The sequence below is a fragment of the Danio rerio genome, chromosome 5 (assembly GCF_049306965.1).
Source record: "Danio rerio strain Tuebingen ecotype United States chromosome 5, GRCz12tu, whole genome shotgun sequence".
NCBI lineage: Eukaryota > Metazoa > Chordata > Actinopteri > Cypriniformes > Danionidae > Danio > Danio rerio.
The window spans coordinates 39,840,626-39,867,673 of NC_133180.1; the positions used below are offsets into that span (position 1 = coordinate 39,840,626).

Sequence of the window (27,048 nt, forward strand, 5' to 3'; positions counted from 1 at the left end):
ATAGATAAGTAATAATACTTTAAAATCTATTCTGAATGTAACTGGGAGCCAGTGTAAAGGCCTGAGGACAGTTGTGATGTGCTCTGATTTTCTGGTTTGGGCCAGAATTCCTGCAGCAGCATTTTGAATGAGCTGTAACTGTCTGTCTCACTTTTTGGGAAGGTCAGTAAGGGGTCCATTACAGTAATCTACTCTACTGGTGATAAAAGCATGAACAAGTTTCTCTATGTCTTCACTGGAAACAAAGCATCTCATTCTTGCTATGTTTTTGAGATGATTGGAAGCTGATTTAGTTACTGCATTGATATGACTACTGAAATTCAAATCCAGAATCACACCCAGATTCTTCACCTTATTTTTTTGATGTTTGACCCATAGAGCCAAGGTATACGTTCACCTTGAGAAACTTTAAAGGAATGATTCATGCCGAAATATAAATTAACTCACATTTACTCATACTCTGTCGGTTCTAAAATTTAATTTAATTTAATTTAATTTAATTTAATTTAATTTAATTTAATTTAATTTAATTTAATTTAATTAGAATGAAATATTTAGTCTTGTCAATTATTTATATTCTATAACTCTGATGATTTGAAGTGCTTCTTTTATCCTCACTGGTAAGTCACTATGGATAAAAGCATCTGCTATATGATTAAATGTAAACATAAATGTAATACCTGCCAGTTTTCAACATCCTTGTGTTTAACTGAAGAAGTGCAATGTATTTTGCTCCAATAAAATCAGTCAGAAAAATAATACTTAAAATTTACACAAGAAAGTTTAACTTATTTACATCAAAATACATTTAATCATCTAGCAGTTGCTTTTGTAAAAGATGAAAAAGATCATTAAATTACTCTACCTCATTATTATATGGTTTAAAAAATGTATTTCCCTGAAAATCTTTCTTTATCAGCCTCTGAGGAACAATTCCTTGACCATAAAGACAAAACCCAGTTGATCTCAGTGGAAGAGGGCTGAGAGTTATAGTATTAGATTATGTTCTGGTTAGATAACACGGTTCTTTAGCTCTGCAGCACCCATGAGACTCAGATCCGCTGTATCTACTAAATTTCCCCAGTGACTCCAAGAGAGGCTCTGAGAAGAAACATACATCTTACTCTCTTTCTCTTAGAAAAGAAAAAATGTTTATGTTTACATTTTGCCTGCCTATATAGATAAACAGTTTGTTTATATGAAGCGAAAAGAGAAATTGGGCATCTATAAGTGTGTGGGTTGACCGCTTGGCATCTCTGTGTTTATGCTTATGAGATTATGATAATGTGGCTTCTAAATACAGCACTCAAATAGTATAATGTCTTATAAGCTTTGGACAAGAATTAAAAACAAAACACAAGCACATAAACACAGGTTTGTTTTTTGTGAATTGTAGGGACATTCCATCGGCAAAAAGCTTTTTATACTGTACAAACTGTACATTCTAACACCCTACAACAACCCTACAACTAACCCTTACAGGAAATCTTGTTAATATTTACTTTCTCAAAAAACAGAGAAAGAAAAAAAAACTCATTCTGTTTAATACGTCACATTTTCCTTGTAATGTCTGTGTTATTCCCATACAACTTTGTTTCCTGATACATGTGTGTCACAAACACACACACACACACACACACACACTAGGGCTGTGCAAAATGACAAAATGTAATGTATGAACATAATAAAAAGTCAATTGTTTTATATTATCCTTGTTTATTTTGATATATATATATATATATATATAATTTATTTTGTGATGTTGAAATATACCAATACACTGGTTATGGTAATATTCATTATTTATATTTCTTTTCGTAATCTTACAAGCATCTATGGGAATGCAGGCATATATGTAAATTACAGCTTGGTAAAAAAGTTATTAAATAATTGTAATTTGGCATTTTTTGCAATATTTTATGCCTGATGTGCAATCATTGGTTTTTGAAAATTGTTTTATATTTTATTAATATTTATTATCTATTTCTACTATTAAACATTTGCTAGTTTTAAATGAACTGAATTTATCAAAAATTAATGACTTAAGTATATACTTTAAGTTGTAAAAAAAAGAAATAGTCATGTGATCAGTGTGTGTGTGTATATATATATATATAGAAAATGTACACTCAAATTTACACTCAATAGCAACTTTATAAGGTATACCTTACTAGTACCGAATTTGACCCCTTTTATCCTTCAGAACTGCCTTAAACTATCATTGCATAGATTCAACAAGGTACTGGAAATATTTCTGAGAGATTTTAGTCCATTTTAACATGATAGCATCACGCAGTTGTTGCAGATTTGTCAGTCGCACATCCATGGTGTAAATCTCTTGTTCCACCACATGCCAAAGATGCTCTATTGGATTGAGATCTGGTGACTGTGGGGGCCATTTGAGTACAGTGAACTCATTTTCATGTTCAAGAATCCAGTCTTCTTATACACACAAGGTATTCTTCCACAGTTATGAATAAAAAACACCAGGCAAATTTGAATTTTAGTTTTTATTTTAAACATTTCAAAGAGTTGCAGTATTACAACTAACAGATATGCATTATGGACTTACAGCAATGATTCTTGAACGATGAAACTATTCTTTATAACTATTCTTGATAAGTTAGCACGTCTGTGCAGGAGTCTTTACATGATCCTAGCCCAGTTTTATAGGTCCTCTAAACATGTTGAGATCGACTCGATAAGGGAACGTCTCAACTCGGAAAAAAAGCGACTCAGATGATGTGTAACATTACTGCAGAGCTGTTGTAAGGCAAGCATTCGTGGTTCGTTACGATCTGTTTACGTAACTATAGCAACTGTGGCGCCCGTTGCCATATGTTGCCAGAAACCACAGTGAAACGCTTAGAAAAGAAGGCACTTGAGTAAGGGTGACACATAAGAAGTTTGTTTTAACGATCTTAATGAAATCCGTTATTTCTGAGTATTTTACGCCTCAGATACACCCTAAAGTTAAATTACTGAAGGACTTTCACCCCGGTGGCGATTGTAAATGACGTCACTTGCAGAGGAAGTGCGGTTGCCTGAGCGTGCAAGCCTGGAGGTGCAGGTGCAAATCTGCAGCCAGGCTCTATTGACACCACCACCAGCCTGAACCGTTGTTACAAGGCAGGATGGATCCATGCTTTCAGGTTGTTGACGCCAAATTCTGACCCTATCATCCGAATGTTGCAGCAGAAATCAAGACTCATCAGACCAGGCAACGTTTTTCCAATCTTCTATTGTCCAATTTTGGTGAGCCTGTGCGAATTGTAGCCTCAGTTTCCTGTTTTTTAACTTAGAGTAGTGGCACCCAATATGGTCTTCTGCTGCTGTAGGTCATCCGCCTCAAGGTTCGAAGTGTTGTGGGTTCAGAGATGCTCTTCTGCATACCTCAGTTGTAACAAGTGTTATTTGAGTTACTGTTGCCTTTCTGTCAGCTGGAACCAGTCTGGCCATTCTCATCTGACCTCTGGCATCAGCAAGACATTTGCGCCCACAGAACTGCCGCTCACTGTTAATTTGATCTTTTTCAGACCATCCTCTTTAAACCCCAGAGATGGTTGTGCGTGAAAATGTCAGTAGATCAGCAGTTTCTGAAATACTGAGACCAGCCCATCTGGCACCAACAACCATGCCACGTTCAAAGTCACTTACTGCAAATCACCTTTCTTTCACATTCTAATGCTCGGCTTGAGCTGCAGCAGATCGTCTTGGCCATGTCTACATGCCTGAATGCATTTAGTTGCTGCCATGGGATTGGCTGATTAGAAATTTGCATTAATGAGCAGTTGTATCTAATTAAATGGCCGGTGAGTGTGTATCGTTGTCATTGACTTAGCCCTAACACACACGCACACACACCTTCTATGTTTATAAAAAGCATTATTAATCACATATGGTAAGTAGCAGCTTGAGTGTTGCTATAGCGTGTTAGCTGGTTAATGTCCAGATTTGATCAATACGGCGAAGGCAGTGTGAATGCATTCACAGCCACTTCACCATTTGTTAACTTGACTGCCTGTTGTGCGGAACAGAAGGAGCGCAGCATCACTGTTTTATCAGATACTTTGTCGGAGGCGTAATGACTTGCAGTGCTACTGTGAGAAATGCTGCGATTCAGAGGGATTTACTAGCTAGCGACCTTGTTATAATACATTTGCACTCAAAACAAGTAGATTTTTCAAATCGATAGGAAGTCTCAAAGGTCAAAGCAGTAAAAAATGCTTACTTCGACTGGAAAACGGAGGGCAGGATAGTTTTTCACCAAGAGTTATCGATTCGCACACCAAAGTATTTAATTAAAAGTGATTTATGGGAGGATGTCAGGAAATAATAAAGACTTAGGGCTTTCATTTTCTTATTACGGATTTGAATCTAGGCTTGTGCTCAGGTCCAGAACTTGTGAATGACCATCAGATAGTCAACAGTGCACCTTTTTGTGTGCTACGCTGCCCTATTTCTATGCCTTATGGATGAAGCCAAACACCTGCAGCCCAAAGTTCTTAGCAAGGGCTTTACCAGCTCATTAGAGACTGTAATTAATGCTTGTGCCAAAGAGTGGTGCCAAAGAGGACTATAGTTAGAGGCGTGAGTTTCATTTGGACCATGTGGAGATGCTATGAGTGCCTTATTAGTATCAATGGCTGGGTGGGAGATAGAGTGGTTCATTTGCATCACTATGGATGAACTTATAATCATGTCAAGCAAGCAGTGGATATGAAAAATTATTGAAGAAATCATGTTGACAGTAGGCATATATCAAACACAAATAAATGAATGATATTTGTTATGTTACATAGGATTTCTGTTTAAAAAAAATTAAATGTTATTTTTAAAAATTTTCTTTTGGTGTTTAAAAAAAGGTTGATTATTAGTTTTTCATACCAAACCTTGATACATTTTATTCAAAATAAAACAAAATTTTAAGCAAAACAAAGAGAGAGTCAGCAAAAAATATATGATGCAAAAAATATTTTACAGCACAACTGTTTTATATAACACTAGCTAAGAGCATGAATGTAAGCATGTAAATTAGAAGTTTAAAATTATAATACTTTACAATAGCAGTGCTAATTTTATTAAGTAAATGTAACCATAAAAACAATGTGTACATGGTTGATAATAAATAATTAATGCAATGCATTTCCAGACAATCCACAAAACACAATTTTAACACTCAAACAACATTTGATAAAACAAATAGTTGCACTTTTAACAGGTTATTAGCTGTTCAGTATTCTCTAATTGCCTAAAACACTTTCTTAATTGGCAAAATGAATCAAAGTATTCACAATAAATATTGTATTCCTAATTTTAATAGGTGAATTAAGTCATTTTTGACATTTGGTTTTGTGCGATGCTTTAGTAAAACACAAATTTATTATCACAGCTGCGAGTCAGTTGATTCTTTCGCATTAGAGCAGAGCTGATGATAATGATTGGCGAAGTCTGTGAATGATGGTAATTAGTCGAAATGAGTGTTTGTAAACAGTTGCTTGATGTGTCCTCAGAGGAGTTTACAATGTGTGTGTGTGTGTGTGTCTGCAGAAGTAAAGTGCCACGAGGACTGTCTGACATGCTCTGGCACACCGGATCACTGTGCCAGCTGTCGAGACCCTTCTGCCCTGCTAATGAACGGACGCTGTCTGCAGGCCTGTCCTCAAGGCTTTTTCGCTCAGGGCAAGGTTTGTGCAGGTAGAGACACACTTTTCTTTTTGTATTTTGCAGGTGTACTCCTGCAACCCTTGCTCCATTTTGTTTAATAAATTGTTGTTCAACTTGTGGTTTATTTAAGTGGAGAATTAGAGCTCACGCACGAAAAATACACATTTAAAAAAAAAACATCATAAAAAATAAGTTTTGTAATTCAAATCTATAGACACAAATTAATACTAAAAGATAAAGTATGACCATAGACCATTGGATATTTTCTTTCCATTGGGCTGAACAAACGCTTGTTTTTAAGCCTAAAAAGGCCAATTTATTTGTCATTCCAAAGCATCTTTACAAAATGTTCACATTATTACGTTATAGTCGAAGTCAGAAAGGTGTTGAGTATACATTGGACAGTAAATCGGTCAAGCATATACGTAGTTAACCTGCATTTATGTATTTTTTTTAATGAAATCATCTGATCAAAGCCTCTAAATCCACAAATGCATACAAATGTTTTTGTCTGTAGCATATTCATTCATTCATTCATTCATTAAGTCATGTTAGCGTAGCCTCTAAATACGGAAGTCAGATTGCAAATAGTATCTTCTATTTTATTTTGAACTGAAATTCTTCAAACTAAAAACTGTTTATGTTTATGTTATGTACCTGTCTATGTTTATCATATGCATTATTATTCACATATTTGCAATTTGCGTGTAGATAGTGCTAGCTGTTCACTGGCTAATTTCCAGATTTGATCAATGAGTACGTTCACATAGACACCAATAATCCGATTTTAATGTGATCAAGACAATATTCTGATTAGAGTCTACCATTTAAACAGTGATTTTTGCTTAATTTAATGCGATTAAGGTTATAATCGGACTAAACAGAAATTGAATTAATACATGTGAAGTAGGCCAGTTTTAGACGCATTCATGAAGTACAGTAAACACCTTAATCAAACTAGTGTACCACCATTGTGTAGGATTTTCACCAAATTTTGCGACAGGATAGTTTATACACATGAGGCTGTACACCGCGAAATGTGAAGGTTTTTTTTTCCAGCAGTTCATACTCGCATCTATTATCTCATTTGTCACGGGGACATGCGTGAAATGTTTCTGAATGAAAGTGAAAGCTCCAAACTGCAGTCACGTTTGACAAATGAAAAAACTCCCCAAATCACATGAAATTCCGGAGGTAATGTGGATAGCGTGCTTACGCAATAACATTAATCTATCTATGTGCTATAACTTGTAAAACGGAATCATGAAAGGAGCATGTAAAAAGCAACTCATGTAAACACCATCATATTATTGTCTTGTTCAGATTAAGGCAAATAATTCAATTACTGATGTAAATGTAAATGTAGTCACTGTCTAAAGGATTCACAGCCACTTCACCATTTATGAATGAACAGATGCAGTCTTTAGTGTTTTCTTTTTCTCACAGGGCATAGTTTGTGCAGATATAAACAAACTTTTTTATTTATTTTTTTAAATGTATTTTGCAGTTGTACTTCTGCAGCCCACGCATGTGTTCTTGAATGAACTGCCATTCACTTTATCCTCCTCATTCCTTTTTTCTACTAGACACTTAATTTTTACACCATGGTATTTGAAATCCTCAAAACGCCCTCTGCTTTGGGTTAAGTCCTTAAATAGCTAATCCTATAGCTTTGTTGGCATATGTGTCAGTGTTTATTCTCGCTCTATATGTGGATGTGCATATACATGCATATGAGTAATGTTTGTCACAGCGATTTCAACAAGTCAAAACACAGACCTAGGATCCTACACTGGAATTCCCCCCTTATACTTTAGCTGGCTGCAGCATCATTGAACCAATTTCTTATAGTCAGTTATTTAGGTCAAGATACTGCAGATGGAATAGTGTTAAAAATAAGAATTGTGGTTCTAAATCTGAAAACATGAGCATTGCTTGATTTCAGGATCTTGTTTAAACTAATTTATTTTAGACATATTAAGGTGTCACTGTTTATTTATTTTTTTTGGAATCTCTTTTTATAACAAACAGACAGAAAAATAATACATTTGCACATTTATCTTAGCATAATTGGACAAATTTCTTATAGTTACTTTTATGGCAAAATACTGCAAATGGTGAAATTAATATACAAATAATTGGCTAATTTGCATATATTTCTAGCACAGAAATCTGAACCTTGTATGAATTCAGGTTATTTTTTTTACATTAAAATAAGTCATATTTTGGGTGGAATTTTATTTTATCTCTTCATAATGCTAACAGACAGAACAAAAAACATTGACAATCAACATTTGTTGTAGGATGAAAGGTTGTATACAATCAGGCAAATTATGTGTGAACAATCATTCAGAACACAGATATGACTAAAACCGTGAAGTTTGGTGTATTTAAATGCTTTTGAAGAGATTTAAAGTTCAGTGTAAGAGAAAACAATCATTATGAGAAAACAGCCTTTGAAATATGCTCTGTAATTGAAATCTACACAAACAAATTGATAAAGAGCAACAGAAGAGTATTTTGAAAGCTTTCTTTCAATTTAAATCATTTGCAAAAAGCCCAAAAATGTCAAATTGACAGGCGCATGTTTCGCCTTGAACTCTTACACATGATTTCATGTTTTTGTGTTCTGCTTTTTCATATTATTTTAGTATTACAGTCACAAACTGTATCCCCCCAACCCGTATCACCCTTGTGTTTCTGTTTTTCTGCCAGCCTGCCAGCCGTCATGTGCCACCTGTGAGAATGACTTTGAATGCACAGCGTGCGGTGGGTCGTTTCTGCTCAGTGGCAGGCAGTGTGTGGCCACCTGTGAGAGAGGTCTGTTTCAGGCCCACACACACTGCCTCAGTAAGTCAACTGCTGTTTACACTTCATTCCCTTTTATTGTCTTGACTTTCTGTGATGCTGTTTACTTCTGCTGCTTTGTTGTTGTTTACATACCAGTGTTAAAGAAAGTGCATCTACAGTGTTGTGACAGTAGGTAGCTGAACAGAAAAGATGGCAGTAATGCTTTGACAACATGGTTTCAATGTTTTTGTGGAGCTACTATAAATAAATGTTGCGCCAAAATCTGTAATGTCTGTCGTACAAATATAAAATCTTCTATGGCAAGTATATACTGTACAGTGCATCCGGAAAATATTCATAGTGCTTTTTATTTTACAGCCTTATTCCAAAATGGATTAAATTCATTTATTTCCTCACAGTTCCACACACAATACCCCATAATGACAATGTGAAAAAAAGTTTTTGAAATTGTTGCAAATTTATTAAAAATAAAAAAAAAACTAAAAAAACACATGTACATAAGTATTCACAGCCTTTGCCGTGAAGCTCTACATTGAGCTCAGGTACATTCTGTTTCCACTGATCATTGTTGAAATGTTTCAGCAGCTTAATTGGAGATCACCTGTGGTAAATTCAGTTGATTGGACATGATTTGAAAAGGCATACATCTGTCTACACAAGGTCCTGGGGTTGACAGTGCATGCCAAAGCACAAACCAAGCATGAAGACAAAGGAATTGTATGTAGACCTCAGAGACAGGGTTGTCACGAGGCACAAGACCGGAGAAGGTTACAGAAACATTTCTGCTGCTCTGAAAGTTCCAATAACCACACTGGCCTCCATCATCTGTAATTGGAAGATGTTTGGAACCACCATGACTCTTCCTAGAGCTGGCCGGCCATCTAAGCTGAGTGATTGGGGGAGAAAGTCCTTAGTCAGGGAGGTGATCAATAACCCGATGGTTACTATGTCTGAGCTCTTCTGTGAAGAGAGGAGAACCTTACAGAAGGACAACTATCTGTGCAGCAATCTACTAATCAGACCTGTATTGTTTGAGTGGCCAAACGGAAGCTGCTCCCCACCTGGAATTTGCCAAAAGGAAGGACTCTCAGACCTACTGAAACAAAGTTCTCTGGTCTGATGAGGCATTGGTGTTGGAAGCATCATGCTGTAGGGATGTTTTTCAGCTGCAGGAACTGGAAGACAAGTCAGGATAGGGGGAAAGATGAAGACAGCAATGCCTGCTTCAGAGTGCTCTTGACCACAGACTGGGGTGATGGTTCATACACCAGCAGGAGGATGACCCAAAACACACTGCCAAAATATCAATGGAGTGGTTTCACAACAACTCGGTGAATGACCTTAAGTGGCCCAGCCAGAGCCCAGACCTAAATCCTATTAAACATCTCTGGAGAGATCTAAATATGGCTGTACACCTTTGCTTCCCATCCAACCTGATAAATCTTGAGAGGTACTGCAAAGAGGAATGGGCGAAAATTCCCAAACACAGGTGTGCCAAGCTTGTGGCATCATATTCAAAAAGACTTGAGGTTGTAATTGCTGCTAAATGTGCATCAAAAAAGTATTGAGTACTTGAGTACTGATGGTGTTTAACCATCTGATTATGTACAAATTGGACGATTTACTCATGCAAGGCATGTCCGATGTGAACGCCCAATATATAACGCCCAATTATTAGTTAATTAGTGAGACTAATAGTGGATGTCTATGTTGATCCCAGTATGCAAATGGGAAAACTATGTAAAAAAGCACTGTTGTTTGGATGAGAGATTAAGGCAAAAGTTCTGACTCTCTGTGGTCAATATAAATGGCCTCTTAATAATCCCCATTCTTCGAATGGCTCTGCCACCCCCTATATGCTGTGGTGAATCTGCTGGAGCCTTTGTGCTGTGACTACCATCACATTATCAAAGTGGATTCTGTAGTGAATTACAAACCTGTTTAAATTCCTCATTTATCAATTCTTTCAGATTAAGCTTCATTTACTTCCCTGGTAACCAAAAGTGCCACAGATTACATTTAGATTTTTAATTCCTGTTGTACAACATTTTGCGTAACTCTAAAAGGTCAATTTGGCCTTTGCTATTAAAGCCAGATGGAGCATTATTGCACCTGCAGTGCTTTCACTCCTTGCATAAGAATCAACCTTAAGACGTGTGTACCTGGTGCCTTGTCAAGCCTCCTGACTCTAGCAATCCAATCTGGAGGGAATCACGCATTAGTGGCCTGCTAACTGGTCTGTGACTGGGAGCACTAGACTATACGGCAATTACTGCAGTCCCCGCTCTCATTCAATTTCACACTTTAATAAGCCTCTCCCACAGATTGGACAGTATTGTTCTACAAGAGACAAGATGGAGACCAAATATCCAGCTTAGATTGAGCATGTTATGGTGGATTTATCAAGAATGAGTCTTAGTGGGCGACTGAATGTGGATAGCTTTAAATTGGTCAAGTTGTTTTGTTTTACATTCTGACTGAGTACAAATGCAAACATGTTGAAGTTAATACTGTTTGTTAGCTATACATGTGGGAGGCCTTAAGATGTTCCTTTATCCTCAAAGTGGCCCTTGATTATGATTTCACTTTTTTAACTTTACTTTATAATGTTGCTGTTTGAGCCTATAACATCTGCAAATGGTACAATGCTCAAGGTTCAGTTCAAATGTAGATATTTTATATTACAGAAAGGGATAGTTCAACCAAACTGAAAATTCTGTCTTCATTTCCTCAATCTTCGCTTGTCACAAACCTGTTTAATTTTTTTTTTCTGTTGAACACAAAACAGTTATTTCAAGTTATTTTGGAAAAATTCTGAAAACCTTCTGCCATCGACTTCTATAGTGTTTGTCAATGAAAGCAAAGAGCATGGAATCACCAAGAGGTGACACTCTAGTGCAATTTGTGAAACTGCCATTAGATGGCGCGGCGCGCATTTTGGAATGAAAACTCTGATAGAACAACAGCATATTATAAGTCTGTAAAATAAACTGTTAAAAGTGCTGCAAATTGTGATAGTAAGTGTTGTTTTGTCATCTTTCAGGTTGTATCTCAGCTTTAATGTACTTTTTAGATAAATAAATTAAAAACAAAGCAGCTGCTTGCCATCACGACAGCAATAAGATATAATGGACAGTCGATCACTTTCTTTCCAAAATGGCGGAATCAATAGGTGCTGCTGTTGCAATGTAACGTTCTATTGAGTGTCACTGTCACCTCTTGGTCATTCTATAAGATCTTTGATGGAAGTCAATGGTTACAGATTAAAAAAAGCCTTTTTCAAAACATCTTATTTTGAGTTCAACAAAAAAATGTAAAGTTATAAAGTTATGGAACCATTAGAGAGGGAGTAGAATGAATGAATTTTCATTTTTGGATGAACTATCCCTTTAAAGCCAACCGCACAACAAACATGGATACTGTGGGGACTAAAATGAGCTTCTTCCTGAGTTTAGCTGATTAAAATGTCACTATGATCTGCTTATAAAGATATATCATCCTGTAGCTTGCACCAGTTGTAATTCTGGCTCCTTTCTTTTAATATAATGTACAACTCGACATATATTTACATCAAATATTAACTCAGTGGTAGAGTTATGCTCATGAGATACCTCACTTGTTCATTAGAAAAAAAATACAATAGTGTCATATGCTTTAAAGCCTTGCTGGTTAAACATTATATTCATGTGTTGCTATGCACTTTTTTTTCTGAGTCCACTTCTTATTGTTCTATAATTGTCAAAACCACATGAGATATACATATAATCACATTTGGTTATTGTGTCTAAAGTGAAAGTAATCAGTAAAGAGTACCAATCTTAAAGTGACAGCTGATTAATGAATAAACATGCTGCCTTTGTGGGATAAATCACCTAAAAAATGTATTCAGTCAATATTTCCTCACTCTGATGATGTCCCAGATCTGTATTAATTACTTAATGAACGCAAACGAAGACATATTGAAGAATGTGAGACCAAAAAGTTGCTATCTGTAGTAGAAAAAAAATACTGTGCAAGTCAGTGGGGAGCAGCAACTTTTGGGTTTCCCGGTACTATTCATTTATTCATTTACTTTTTGGCTTAGTCCCTTTATTAATTTGGGGTCGCCACAGGGGAATGAACCGCCAACTTATCCAGCATATGTTTTATGCTGCGGATGCCCTTCAAGCTGCAACCCATCTCTGGGAAACATCCATACACATTTTTTCGCACTCATACACTACGGAAAATTTAGCATACCCAATTCACCTGTACCGCATGCCTTTGGACTGTGCGGGAAACCGGAGCATCCAGAGGAAACCCATGCAAATGCAAGGAGAACATGCTAATTCTACACAGAAACGCCAACTGACCCAGAAACGCCAACAGGCTCGAACCAGCAACCTTTTTGCTGTGGGGCCACTGTGTTGCCCTCCCAGTACCATATTATTTTTTAAAATATCTTATGTTTAGTATAAGAAAAAAAACTCATTCAGGTTTAAAACAACTTTTTAGTGAGCAAATGATGACTTATTTATTTATTTATTTTTTTGATCAACTCTCCTTTTAATGTTAGTAAAACAACAAACCATTTATTTTATTTTTGTTTATTAAATGCTCCTAAATACACCTACTGTACCTTAAACATAAACAGCTGTTTATTTTATTTGTATAGTATATGTGTTTGTAATGTGAATCGTTGTTCTTTATTTTATCTTTATTATTTAAAAAATATATGATAAAGATATTAATCTTTGCCCATTTTGACCTGAATGTCTGCCAATCTTTTTATTATTTATTTTGTTACTGAAATTGTTTTTAAAATAAGAAAATTTGTTTGGCTGTAGGTGGTACAGTGGCTCAGTGGTTAGCCTCACAGCAAAAAGTTTGCTGGTTCAAGTCCAGACTGGCTCAGTTGGCATTTCTATGGGAAGTTTATGTTCTCCCTGTGTTTGTGTGGGTGTCTTCTGGATGCTCCAATTTCCCCCATAGTCCAAAGACATGTGCCATAAGTGAATTAGGTAAAGCAAAATAGCTTGTAGTGTGTGTGTAAGTGTGTGTGTGTGTGTGTGTGTGTGTGTGTGTGGGTGTGTGGGTGTGTCTGTATGGGTTTTTTCCAGTACTGGGTTGCAGCTGGAAGGGCATCTGCTGCATAAAAAAACATATTGCCAAAATAGTTGGCGCTCCATTCCGCTGTGGCGACCCCTGGTAAAAGGGACTAAGCCCAAGGAAAATGAATAAATAAGTTTGGCTGTACTGCTCAGACAATTTTAAAATAGTAAAACCAATATCACAAGCAATCAAGATAATAAATGTGAATTGGGATGTTCATGACAAACATTGTAATCTCCTATTTTAGCCATATCACCCACACACAATTTACATAAACCTTCCTCACAAGCATTATATTTCCTCTAAAATGACTACACAGTGTGTCAATTAGAAGACTCATGACCAACTGACCAATCAAAGCCTATTGTGCATTTCTGAGGGAGGAGGTTCAGGGAAAGGGAGGAGAAACAGTGAGAATAAAGGTAGAATAATTGAGAAAAAAAAAAAAAAAAAAAAAATATATATATATATATATATATATATATATATATATATATATATATATATATATATATATATATATATATATATATATGATGAACATGTTACAATGCAACCCATAAACACAATCAACCCCCCAAAATAGCACCCCTCTGCCATTTTTTATTTTTTCTAATTTCCAAAGGCATTATAATTGCATGTTTTGTTTATTATATCTTATATAACACTTTCATTACTATATTCATTGTACATGACACTACTTAGCTATCTTGAAATGTATACTTTCACATCAGCACCTATCAAGAATTCTTGCAAAACTTTAAAGAGTTTTGCTGACAGACGTTCCCAAGTGTGCTGTCACAAATTTTTCTCGTACACAGAGCTTTTCCAAACCCACTAGACATGGTTACCTACGTCTCTTGTTCACACTTTGTTGTTGGCTGTCAAAATATTTGGTCCTATTCCAGCTTCTCAGGGTTCTGGGCCAGTTTGGTGCCAGTTTGTGTGAGAGTTTGTGGAGAGGTGCCATGTAGAAGCGTGAATGTTGTACAGCGGGCGTCGTGCCCAGACTCCCGCTTTAATCCCGAGCACTAGATTCACAAAAAGAATGTGAGAAGGTGTCTTGTGACCTCATTGCTGCACAGCATAATTAGAGACTGCTTTAACAGATTCACAGGTGTTCATTGCAACTTAAATTGTACTGAAACTGTTATGTGTGAACTGTTTATCATTGTACAGTGCCCAGTATAAAGGAGTACACCATGACATTTTCCCCTAAATAAATTAAATGAATTCTTTCTAAAAACTTGATTGTTGGTTTCACATTACATTAGTCAGTGCTAAAGGCAAAATTAGAATGATTCTAACAAAATAATTTAAGATCATAGTGCAAAAGTAAGTACACCTACAATAGCATAGAACATTGAATAAAATTGTATTTCTTGCCTCACTGCAAGAAGATCGCTGGTTTGATTCTCGGCTGGGTCAGTTGGCGTTTCTGTGTGGAGTTTGCATGTTCTCCCCATGTTGGAGTGGGTTTCCTCCGGTTGCTCTGGTTTCCCCCACAAGTCCAAAGACATGTGGTATTGGTGAATTACGTAAGCTACATTGTCCATAGTGTATGTGTGTGAATGAGAGTGTATGGATATTTCCTGGTACTGGGTTGCTGCTGGAAGGGCATCCGCTAAAACATATGCTGAATAAGTTGGCAGTCCATCCAGTTGTGGCAACCCCAGATTAATAACGGGACTAAGCCGAAAATGATTGAATGAATGACTGAATAAAAGCATGAATAAAAAAACAAATGCAAACAAAATATTACATGTTAGCTGGGACTAATTTCAGAGGCTGCATCCTCTTAAAGATGCATATGAAGGGCTTTTTTTTTTTTAAATCGAAGGATCTTTAAATGCAGGCTAAAAATTTGTAATCCTTTCCCAGGTAATGAAAGACACAACCGGTGGATCCGTTGTGACCTCGAACATCCCAAAACTCATTGTGTGCTGATAACGGCTGGACGTTTTTTAAAAGAAAACTCAGGAATAAATGAATTAGGTTTTGTTTTACTTAAATATCTAAACACATGTTGAAAAACAAAAAGAAAATGACATACAGTCTTACTTAAAAGTATTTTACAGACAGTTTACATTTTTATGTGTACATGTATGTATCGAAGGAAAGCTTTTGTAAGCCTTGTTTTGCCTTCAGATCACTTAAAATAAGTTTTAAAATCACTTTAAAAAAAAAAACCATTACAATTTTTTTACCACTTATTAACAGCAGCTGTTACAGTTGCTAGATGATGAGATCTTACCTCTGTAGGCTGGATCATCTTATTTCAAAATGCTCGATTCGGCCTGTGTAGAGTTTAAAGGTCTTTGAAGTCTGCATCCTTCTGAGGCAGCTTTAGTTGTAGGGTGTAAAAAAAATTATATGAATTAATATAAATATTTAATACAAATGTATTGTCTGTATTGAAACTGAGAAAATAATGTTTTAAATCTTCTTTTGAAATGTGGTGTACTATGGGCTCTATTTTAATTGTAATAATCTAAATGCAAAGTCTATAGCGCATAGCGCAAAATCATTAAGATCGTGTCTGAATCCACTTTTGCTATTTTAATAAAAATAGGAAAAATAGGCTCTGCATATTTTAGTTGTGTTGCACCACGGCACATTTGGTATTTACAAGGCGGACTTTGTACATGGAAAAACGGAACCATTTACTAGCCAGAAAACAGTTAAACAGACCATCTACAGCATGAGGTTAAAGAACAAGCCTCCTCCATTCGGCCTCTTTACTTTCTCTTTACTTTACTTTTACTTTTTACTTTACTCCTTTTGTAAATAAGGAAGCTGTACGCTGTAAGCTGAAGTGTTGTACGCACTCCACTAAAGACATCCATTAGCCTACATATTTAATTTCTTTTGTTAAGTGCGAAGATTTGTTTCAAAACTATTTCTAAATTCAGTTCTAATTTCCCGCAAACAAATAAATGATCAGTAATAATGAGGTGTGGTCAAAAAACACACATTCTCCAAAAAACAACAGATGAACACATCTAAACTTGTTTTTATGAAACAAATATAAATATGCATATAATAAAAAATACTGCTAATAATAATAGTATTATAATAAATGTGAAGGCATGGAGGTAGTGGTTTTTATATTTATGTAGAAAATAATATTTTTTGTAACATTTTAATCCTTTAATTATTTTTTTCATATATTTGTGTATTGAACTTTAGACCAGCTTTCAGTTGTTCAACGGCGCGGTCTATTTAATTTAATTTAATTTTTGTGTCGGCTTAGTCCCTTTATTAATCCGGGGTCGCCACAGCGGAATGAACCGCCAACTTATCCAGCAAGTTTTTATGCAGCGGATACCCTTCTAGCCGCAACCCATCTCTGGGAAACATCCACACACACATTCACACACACTACGGACAATTTAGCCTACCCAATTCACCTGTACCGCATGTCTTTGGACTGTGGGGGAAACCGGAGCACCCGGAGGAAACCCATGCGAAGGCAGGGAGAACATGCAAACTCCACACAGAAACACCAACTGAGCCAAGGTTCGACCCAGCGACCTTCTTGCTGTGAGGCGACAGCACTACCTACTGCGCCACTGCCTCGCCCGCAGTCTATTTAATTTTCAACGCACCAGCAATGCACCTTAACACACCTCCTTTTTAGAACGGAACACCCATAAGTCCACAAAGTGGTGCAAATGGATTTGCTATTTAAACAACATGGCGCAAAACCTGAAAATTAGGGTTGCACTGGTCACAACAAAGGTAACAATGTAACAAAGGTAACAACAAATCGCGCCAAACAGGTCTTGCGCCTTTTTGCGCCAGATGTATAATAGGGCCCTAGTTGTTTTAATATAGAATAACAACATAGAGTAACAATTCTTGTAAAACAAATGTATCACATAAAATAAATCAGTAGATATAAAGCTTTCGGTTTTTAAAAAGGAAATCATCACAGTTTTCTCATACTTATGCTTTGACATGAATAATTTTTCCTCATTTTAAAGGTTTGCTGTGGACATGAGCTTGAATTATGCAAGAACTGTAATATTGAGAAATGGTATAGCAATTTGAAACAACTGTTTCATCTTTGAATATATTTTAACGTGTCATTTATTTCTGTGCGGTGAAGATGGTGAATTTTTAGCATCCAAAAACATCAGTGTCACAGCATGCTTTAGAAATCATTTTAATATGCAGATCTGCAGCTCAAGAAACATTTGTTATCTCTGTAAAAACTTACATGATTATTGGATGATGATTTATGTTAAAACCCCCTTTTTCAGGACGTTTTAAGGGAACAGAAAGTTCAAAAGAACATAATAGTAAAATAGATATAATATTGTATATAGAATTTATATGCACATTTTTAATAACAATAACAAATGCTTTACTTTGACCTTAAAACAGTTTAAAAATGAATACCTTTCTAACATCAAATCTAGAAAATGTTACTTAATAATGCCAGACATCAGGTTTTGTTCAGAAATGTAGTATAATACACTTTATTTTGCTGCTTGACAGGATCATAGAAAAATGTTTGTCTCACAGTTAGGTGATTTTGAAGGTGTGCTCAGCTTTTAACCTTTCCTTCATCTTCCTCTCTTCATCTCTCTCAGTTTCTTGCTCTCTTTTTTGTCTAAAGGAGAGATAGCAGACTGATTAGATTTTCAGACTCCTGAGATAAATTTATATAGAGCAGTTCAGTAAATTTGCCTAAGAGAGATTGAGCTTGTGCCTAGGCTATCCAAATTTAGGTCACTTATTTCATCAAGCAAATACACAGATAGGAAAAACTAAGGGAATAACTCTGCATATTTACCCAAAGTCCAATCAAGCCTTTCTGAATGCCTTTGAAATTCATGGCCGGCTGCATTCGAAAACAAATACAGGTATAATTATGAGCAAGGGTTTGCGTTTGGTGTATAATCATCGCTGTATAAAGCATGATATTGTTTGAACAGATCTGAGTGGGTGATTATAGAAAAAGGTTATTATTGGGCTTGTGTTATTTTGTTTGGATGCACATATGTAGCATCTGCTATATGTTTTTGTGTCCTTTAAACAATGGGATTTTATATATGTAAGCGAGTTCTTCAGGCTTTTTCTGTACCTTTTACAAGCTCCCTCAGAAAGGTCATCTTTTGTTCTTGTCTGAATGACATGTTTTCTCTCGCTGCCAAAGCAACGTCACTTTTATTCCTCAAAGAAAAGCCAAACAAGGACAGAACTGAAAGTAACCTTGTAAAGCCTACGTAGGCTGCTTCTTTAGTTTTCTGCAATCACTTTAGTTTTCAACATGTTATTTAATTCTTTCCTTTTTAGGTTGCCATGACTTATGCTCATCGTGTCAGGGGGCGGGGCCTCAGGATTGTTTGACATGCTCAGACTCCTCCCACTTACTGAAGGATGGATACTGTGTTTCAGACTGCGGCCCAGGCTTTTACACAAGTCAAGGCAACTGTTACGGTATGATGAGACAAATTCTGTTAGTTATTTATTGATTTTGTGTGAGTTTCATTTTCTGTTGGTCAGTAGTGAAATTAAGCATGTTTATACATTTTGGTTTTTAGAGATGTTATTTGAAATGGCATGTTTTGGGTTTTATCATATGCTGTTGAATATAATATATGACTTTTCCTTATATTTTCTCCATGCAGTTGTTGTTAACTGTGGTAGTTGTTGCTTTCACATTTCATCTTTAAGTGTGTATTAGTTCAAACAGAGCTGAAAAATATCACATTTAAAACACATTTCCTTGTCAGACGTCTCCTAGCCTTTAGGAACATTCAGATCCTCAAACATTTAGGCCACATACACACTTTAAAGTTCGACAACGACATTTATATATGGGATTTGATTTCCTTGACTGTCTCTCTAACGCTGTTGTCACTGCAATATCATTTCTACTATTTTTGACCAGTTTAACGGTACCAAACATAACTGTTAGGTTTGGAAGACTGCTTCAAAGAGTTCAGTCTTGCAGTGTTGCTAAGGCTTGCATGACTCATAAATCAGTCAACATCTAAATATACATTTATTTATTTAGGAGATGCTTTTACTTACAAGTGGAAATTAAAGAAGCTCTTCAAACCATTAGAGAGCAGCAATACATACAGTATATGCCATGACAAGTGTTAGTTTACTTAGTTTAGCAGTTTTATTATTATTATTTTTATTGTTATTTTTGTTGTTATTAGTAATATTATTATTAGTAGTAGTAATAGTAGTTGTAGGGTGTTTCTTTTTTCTCTAAAAAAACCTTTTTGCAGTTATACGTCTTTTTAAAATTTAATTATGAGACTTAAATACTGCATTTTATCGACATTTTATGCACTATTTTTAGCTGAATTAGCTTGTCGTATGGTCATAATAACCACACCTTTTGATGTACCAAAAATATTTCTTACTTCCTTTACCCATAGTTACCCATATTACTTTCTGCAGTTATTTTTGTTGACTTAATTAAAAGAGACACATCTCTGATGTTTAAATATGTCACTAACAACTAGTTGTTTAGTTTAGTTACTGTACACAAAGTAGAATATTTGCGTATGCAATTTTCAGGTGTAAACCAGAATTTAAATTTGCTGATATATTTTTTTCTGATATATATGCTGATATATTATATTTGTCATCCAAGTTCATTTTTTGTAAAAAGGGATTGTGTGAAGCCCTTTGAAAACTGCAATTTGGACTTTCAACCTCCACTATATGTAGAAACATCCAGGAGCTTTTTTTCTTCAAAAACCTTCATTACTTTTTGACTGAAGAAAGATAGACATGAACATTTCGCATGGCATGGGAAAGAATAAGTTGTCTGTAAATGTTCATCCTAAAGTTTAACTATCCTTAAAAATCAGGTGTTTGCTTTTGTCACTTTTGAGAATTACAATGTGTATTTGTACAGAAGAGGATTAAGCTCTAAAACTGACAACCAAATCTAGCTGCAAAGTGTATGTGACCTTACTAAATATAATTGTAAGCCATTTTAAAATCTGTTTGCTTGTCAAGTTTGTGTCATGTTGTCCACCGGCACTCAGTGTTTTTTGTAGTTCATTGTATTTGATTATATTGAGTAAGCATTTTGATTGGCTTGACTGGTTATGGCATTTTAATGACCTTTTTCATTGTTTGTTGATGATAACACCATTCCTTGTACTGTAATGACAAAGCCTGCTTCCCAAACATCCCCCTGTCAACACTACAGCAAATGCAGAATGACACTCTACATGTCTTCTTTATAGTGGAGAACTTAAGCTGCCACACATCCAGCTTGTCTGTTTATCAGAAGTAGAAGTGTGCTGATGGGAGTTTGTTGGGTTTCTGACTGTGGGTAAAAATAGCTTGTGGTTTGAGCATTTATACTGTATTTTGTATTGATATGCTGACTTGAAGGTTCTTAGGCTTTTCTATATTTGTTTGTTCTATTTTTAATTGAGGTTTCTCATAAGTGTTTCTCACAAAACCTCAAATTATTTTAGTCATATGAGGTTATACTAAATTAAAAAATAAAGAAATCTTGTAAAACACGTTTCTATAAAAATAAAAGTGCGTTTTATTTACAGCATTGCAGTGTAGCTGTTTTATTTATATCAGATATTTGATTTATTTATTTGTAGCTTGTGACCCTTCCTGTGCAACCTGCCAACCTGACAGCCCCAGCTGTATGAGCTGCCCTGCAGAACATGCACTGCATCAAGGGAAATGTGCACCACAATGTCCAGCGCAGTATTACAAGGATGACCACGGCCGATGCCAAGGTGAAAAATTATCTATTACTGTTTTTATATTTTGTGCAACACGTAGGCTTACTGGCAACCAGAGGCTCATAAATCTCTTTTGTAGCGAATTGAAAACATATTCTTCATTCTGAAACCCATTTTCTCTGCCAGAGACGCTGCTTTGGAAAGTTTCCCTGTCATTTGGACTCGATCCGTTGAAATGTCTTACCTAGGTTTTTTCCGCAAAACCGCAGGGCCTAGAAAATGATCATTGTAGTGCTATGCTCGATTAATTTTAAAATCACATTTAATACCCTGTCAAAACCTAATCCTGTGGTGTTTAGTCAATTAGCATTTTTTTTGCCAGGCACCTTTATCCTTCTAGCTGATAAAAACAGCATAGAGTGCAGTAGCTAGAAAATGAAATGCAATCAATTGTTTTGAAGACGTTCGAAAGGTGAGCTGTGGTTGTATTCACTGAGAGTGAAGGTGATTTGATGTTTCCCGATGAGCCTGTGTTAATGGTTGTTAGCGTGGAATGACATACCTTGGAATGTTGTGACTGACCAATCTGAATTGAGAATTCCAGATAGCAGTGTAAAAGGTAAGGGATGAAGTACACCCATGTGTTTGTTATCTCAGAATAAAGACCATATGCTAATTTTAACATTGGGCTGTTATATAAGACTGAAGGACTTCTGCGAAAACAACCACCTGGATATACTTTATCCCACGTATTACACAGTTACATGCCACAAAACATAAAAATTAGACATTGTTCTGAGCCAGTTTATTAATTCTTTAATTAAAGGTTAAGTTTACAAAAAATAATTGGCTGAATGGAACATACACTAACCTACATACAATTCAGTCACAAGATGGCGCCAAAAAATTAAAACAGCCGTGAAACAGACATAATAGTATCTAACGGCAGACTTGCATCGAGTAATTGGCGTGACCCACAGCAATTACTTTGCGTAGTCGTAAGTTGTTACTTCTGCGTACTGTTTGTGTTGCTCTGCAGTAACACTTCCAAAACGCTATCTGGCAGATAGGCGTTTATGTTCCACTGTGTCGAGATTCTTCGCGTGTGTTTTGTTTTTTCCGAATGCTACTTTAACGTACAAGTAGCTAAAACTCGTTCATTCTGAGGCGGGAGCCGACGGACATGCAACATCATTAATCATATGGTAAACACAAAACAACAGTTTCCATCTGGAGCTACTTCACAGGACTCAACACTTGTTCCAACGGGTTCACGCGGCTCTCAGTCCCGCTCACACTGGTCACAGTTACCCAAGCCGACCATTCACAGAGCTTGCGCTATGTGTCGTTGCAATGTGTAGTTACTTTTTTGAGAGTTGCACTTGATGCAGAAGTATAAATCAGCCCTAAGACTTACAGTCTCAGACATGCAATCTATGACACAATGCACTCAATGGAGCTAGTGACGTCACTGTGAGGGATAGGGACGGGGTTAGGTGTGCACAGTAAAATCATTTCATTTCATATTCATATATCTGAGATTACATTGTGTCTGCATTCAGAACCTTCTCAAAGACAAGCATATACATGGACAGTTGAAGTCTTAATAATTAGCCCCCCTGAATTATTACCCCCCCCCCCCCACCCTCCCATTTTTTTATTATTTCTTTTTAATGAAAAGATATTTTTTCAACACATTTCTAAACATAACAAAACTAAACTAATAACTGATTTCTAATAACTAATTTAGTTTTATCCTTGCCTTGATGACAGTAAATAATATTTGACTAAATGTTTTTCAAGAGACTTCTATACAGCTTAAAGTGACATTTAAAGGCCTAACTAGGTTAATTAGGGTAATTAGGCAGGTTAGGGTAATTAGGCAAGTTATTGTATAATGATGGTTTGTTCTGTAGACTATCAAAAAATCTGGCTTAAAGGGGCTTATAATTTTGACCTTAAAATGTCATTATGTTAAACTGATATTATGTGAGATACTGTGAAAATTTCATTGCTCTGTTAAACATCATTCAGGAAATATATATATTTTTTTTAATTAAAAGGGGGGCTAATAATTCTGACTTTAAATGTAGATATATTATTGAAAATGCTGCTCTAATTTTATTGAAATATTTTAGATTATTATTAGATATTTTATTCTTCAAATTGTTTTCATCAGACAATTTTTAACTGTCATATTACAATCTGTCACCTATCTCAAAGCAATTCGTAACTTTAATTTCGTGGCTAATTCCTATTCATTTGTATGATATCATTCATACATATTAGATTTGATCATCTTCAATGATGGTAGGATTAGGGGTGGGACTTGGGGGCATGTCTCCTTTTAAAAATTGTACTCATTCATGTGAATTAGCTCTTTTCTGACAATACAGTGCTCAGCATATATAAATACACCCCTCACAAATCTCATTTAAATTCATATTTTAATAGGAAGCTTTGCAATATTATATTTGTGACTATGCATTAGATTGGTCAGTACCGGAGCCAAATCTGGAGCTGATCTAACAAGATAACTTAACAGTCCAAAAACCAGTACACCCAAATCTATATGTTATAGAAAAATAATAAATATGAATTTATATAAGAGTAAAAATCAAAAGAAGCAAAATGAGGTGTACTCAGTTATGCTGAGCACTGTACATAACATGGTTACATTTACTTATTAACATCCACTAGATAAATGCACATATCTGCACTAGACAAGTCACTCACACTTTTTCAGCTTAGCCCCTGATTTATCTGGGGTCGCCACAGCAGAATGAACCGCTAATTACTGTGGCATATATATTTTTTTTTTATGTAGCTGATGCCCTTTCCAGCCGCACAATAGACAAGTGTGAAATCAATTTAAAAACATATTACACTTTGAACCTCATGAGAATTTAAACAAACTAAGAAACTCCATAAGTGTTCTGGCTCTCCCCTACTCAAGAACTCATACAGTTTTTAATGAAATTGCCCCTGACAGGTTATATGTCAGAAGAGGTCCATGCTGCTTTATTTCCACTTCGGTCTTGTTAGCTGTTTTGTAAATCCCTGTGCTGATTGATTCGTCTGTTGTTTCTCCAGCTTGCCACAGTTCGTGTGCGTCCTGCTCGGGGCCTGCTGTGTCTCACTGCACCTCCTGCTCAAAGGCTCTGATCTTGAACCAGGGCCAGTGTGTGGAGTCCTGTGGAGAGGGCCTGTTCTCCAGAGCGGGACACTGTCACAGTACGACTGCATTTATTCAACTCTTACATCATACCGTTCTGAAAACTGGGTCAGGATAAAACAAGATAGATCACAGATGCGCTGTTCTAAGGAGTTTAGATGGCTTATTACTAAACAGCGCATCTGATTTGACCACTCGCTAAATGATGCAACACATCATTAAATATGAATTTTAAATTTGGGTAGAGAACACACAGTTTATAGTTGAATATAGACAGACAAACAGACAGACAGTACAGAAGTTGGGGAGTTTTTAGTTCAGTAGTGGTTTAGTGTGTTACCTGTAGTCATTAAGTATGGTTGTCCCCTGCCCCAGTGTGTCAATCACTGCTGCATTGCGGGTGAGTGTGTGTGTGTCCTGAATACAGATAACTTACACTGCCTCAGTGTGTAGATTTAGACCATTTGTTCATAAAAGTATAAGTTTTGTAGAATGGATATAAAATGAGGCTGTAGATAGCACAAAACCTAATTAGTACTGTTCAAAAGTTTGATATTGGTGCATTTTTTAAGAAATGTATACTTATATTAAGCAAGGTTAAATTAAATTGATGAATTGGATTTGATTGACTGATTGATTGATTGATTGATTGATTGATTGATTGATTGATTGATTGATTGATTGATTGATTGATTGATTGATTGATTGATTGATTGATTGATTGATTGATTGATTGATTGATTGATTGGCGATTACTCATGTGAGGGTTAATTTTAGAATTTGTAATTTTAGGAAATAATATTTCATTGAAATACATACAGGATTTTATTTACTCAATAAACACTAAGCCTGGAAATACTAATGTTTCTTGAATTTAAGTGTGGAGAAAAGGTTGATAGATAAAAATGAGGGGAAAACAAACATGCACTGTAAAAAAAACTTATTCTTATTCACTCAACTTTTGAAAACATCAGCTGCACTGACCTAAAATTATTTGTCAAGAGTAAAAAAAAAAACATTTAGTTGGCTTAACATAAGATTATTTATTAGTTTTCTGGAGAGGTGAACTACTCAGTAACAAAACTTTTTAAGTTGTGCCAACTGAACTTTTTTTGTCCGCAGAACTGGAATGTCTGAAATTGAGTGAACAAATAACAATCTCTATTTCCTTTTGTTTTTTCTCTTAGCACGGAACAAAAATTTCTAAAGTGAACAAAAAAGAAATATTTTGCAAATTGGTACTTTAAAATAATACGTTATAAGAACAAACAAACATAGTTTATCAAAAAAAAACCTAGACACAATTAGAATTATAAACAGGACAGAAGGCAAAACAATAACAACAGTAAACAAGAACAAGAGAAGGATCCAAACATGGCAGAACAAACAGGGGAAATGCTTTGTAATGCTTCACATGGACAAACAAGACTCAGCCAAGAGTCTGTGTGAATGAGGTGTATACTGTAGTCCCAGTTTTCAGTCCATCATGAGCTTCCAGCTGTGTGTGTGGATAATCAGAAGGAACCAGAAACTGATTCCTCCATTTGAATTATAGTTTGAGCATTTTATTTGGCATTTAATTATGGATTGTACTGAGTTTTTCATGAAAATTATATATCAAATACATTTCATTTCTCAATTGAGAATGCATTTTGATTTATTATTTAATTGAGATTAACTCACCTTAAACTAACAGATTGGCAGTAGCTTTTTTTGGCTTTCTTTGGCTTTCTTTTTAGCTTAATGAAGACCATTTTGATTTAGGTTAAGTAAATAGTTTTAAATGTAGTTGTACAGATATTTTTACTGATTACCATGATTTAAATTTAAAAGTAATTTAAACTGTTTTCCAGTTGCATTTTTTACAGTGTATGGATGCTTGCATGAAATCTGAATATTATTAGTTATCTGGATGTAGTCTAAGATCACCTTAACAAAGCAGCTATAAAATGTATGAGATTTAAATTAAAAATCATATAATTGTATCAGTGCATCAGTCTAAAGTGATTATGTTAATGCAAAATCAGTTAAATGTACAGTTTAGTTCACCTAAAACTGAACATTCTGTCATCATTTGCGCAGCATTTGCTTGTTCCAAATCTGTTTGCCTTTCTTTTTTCCATTTGACACACAAAATAAGATATTTTAAAGAAAGCTGGAATCCTGTAATCATTGACTTCTATAGTATTTGTTTCTCCTACTAGGATTACAGGTTTTCAGCTTTTTTCAAAATATCTTATTTTCTGCTCTGCAAAATAAAAAACTCATCAAGGTTTGGATGCACTTGAGGGTGAGTAAATAGGGAGAACATTTTTATGTTTGCCTGAATTATCACTTTAAAGACATACAATATTTCCATCTCGACACTAACCTGTGTTTGTGTGCATGAACTTCTTTCTCCGCAGGTTGTCATTCGTCCTGTAGGGTCTGTGTGGGTCCAGACTCCTCAGACTGCACACAGTGTGTCAAAATGGAAGAGGTGCTGCAGCCTCAAAATGGACATGTCTCTCACGGGTCCTGCATGTCCGCCTGCAGGCCACAGCATTACCTTGAAACAGATCGGACCTGCAGAGGTGAGCAAACAACTTCCTTTTATTTTTAATCTGAAGATAAATA

General features: G+C 35.6%; 1 protein-coding gene across 5 annotated transcripts in view; it reads left to right on the forward strand.

Annotated features, from left to right (window-relative positions):
* The window catches only part of fras1 (Fraser extracellular matrix complex subunit 1), a 249,754-nt gene that overhangs the window by 98,709 nt on the left and 123,997 nt on the right, over positions 1 to 27,048 (forward strand). For 4 of the 5 annotated variants that reach the window (XM_005165335.5, XM_009301656.4, XM_021476261.2 and 1 more), the window contains exons 13-18: positions 5,551 to 5,697; positions 8,383 to 8,517; positions 18,874 to 19,017; positions 21,171 to 21,311; positions 24,351 to 24,491; positions 26,838 to 27,005. In XM_005165335.5, coding sequence (XP_005165392.1) covers positions 5,551 to 5,697; positions 8,383 to 8,517; positions 18,874 to 19,017; positions 21,171 to 21,311; positions 24,351 to 24,491; positions 26,838 to 27,005 — 876 coding nt within the window. The remainder of the gene's footprint in view (positions 1 to 5,550; positions 5,698 to 8,382; positions 8,518 to 18,873; positions 19,018 to 21,170; positions 21,312 to 24,350; positions 24,492 to 26,837; positions 27,006 to 27,048) is intronic. The other variant, NM_001130840.1, reaches the window with a different exon arrangement.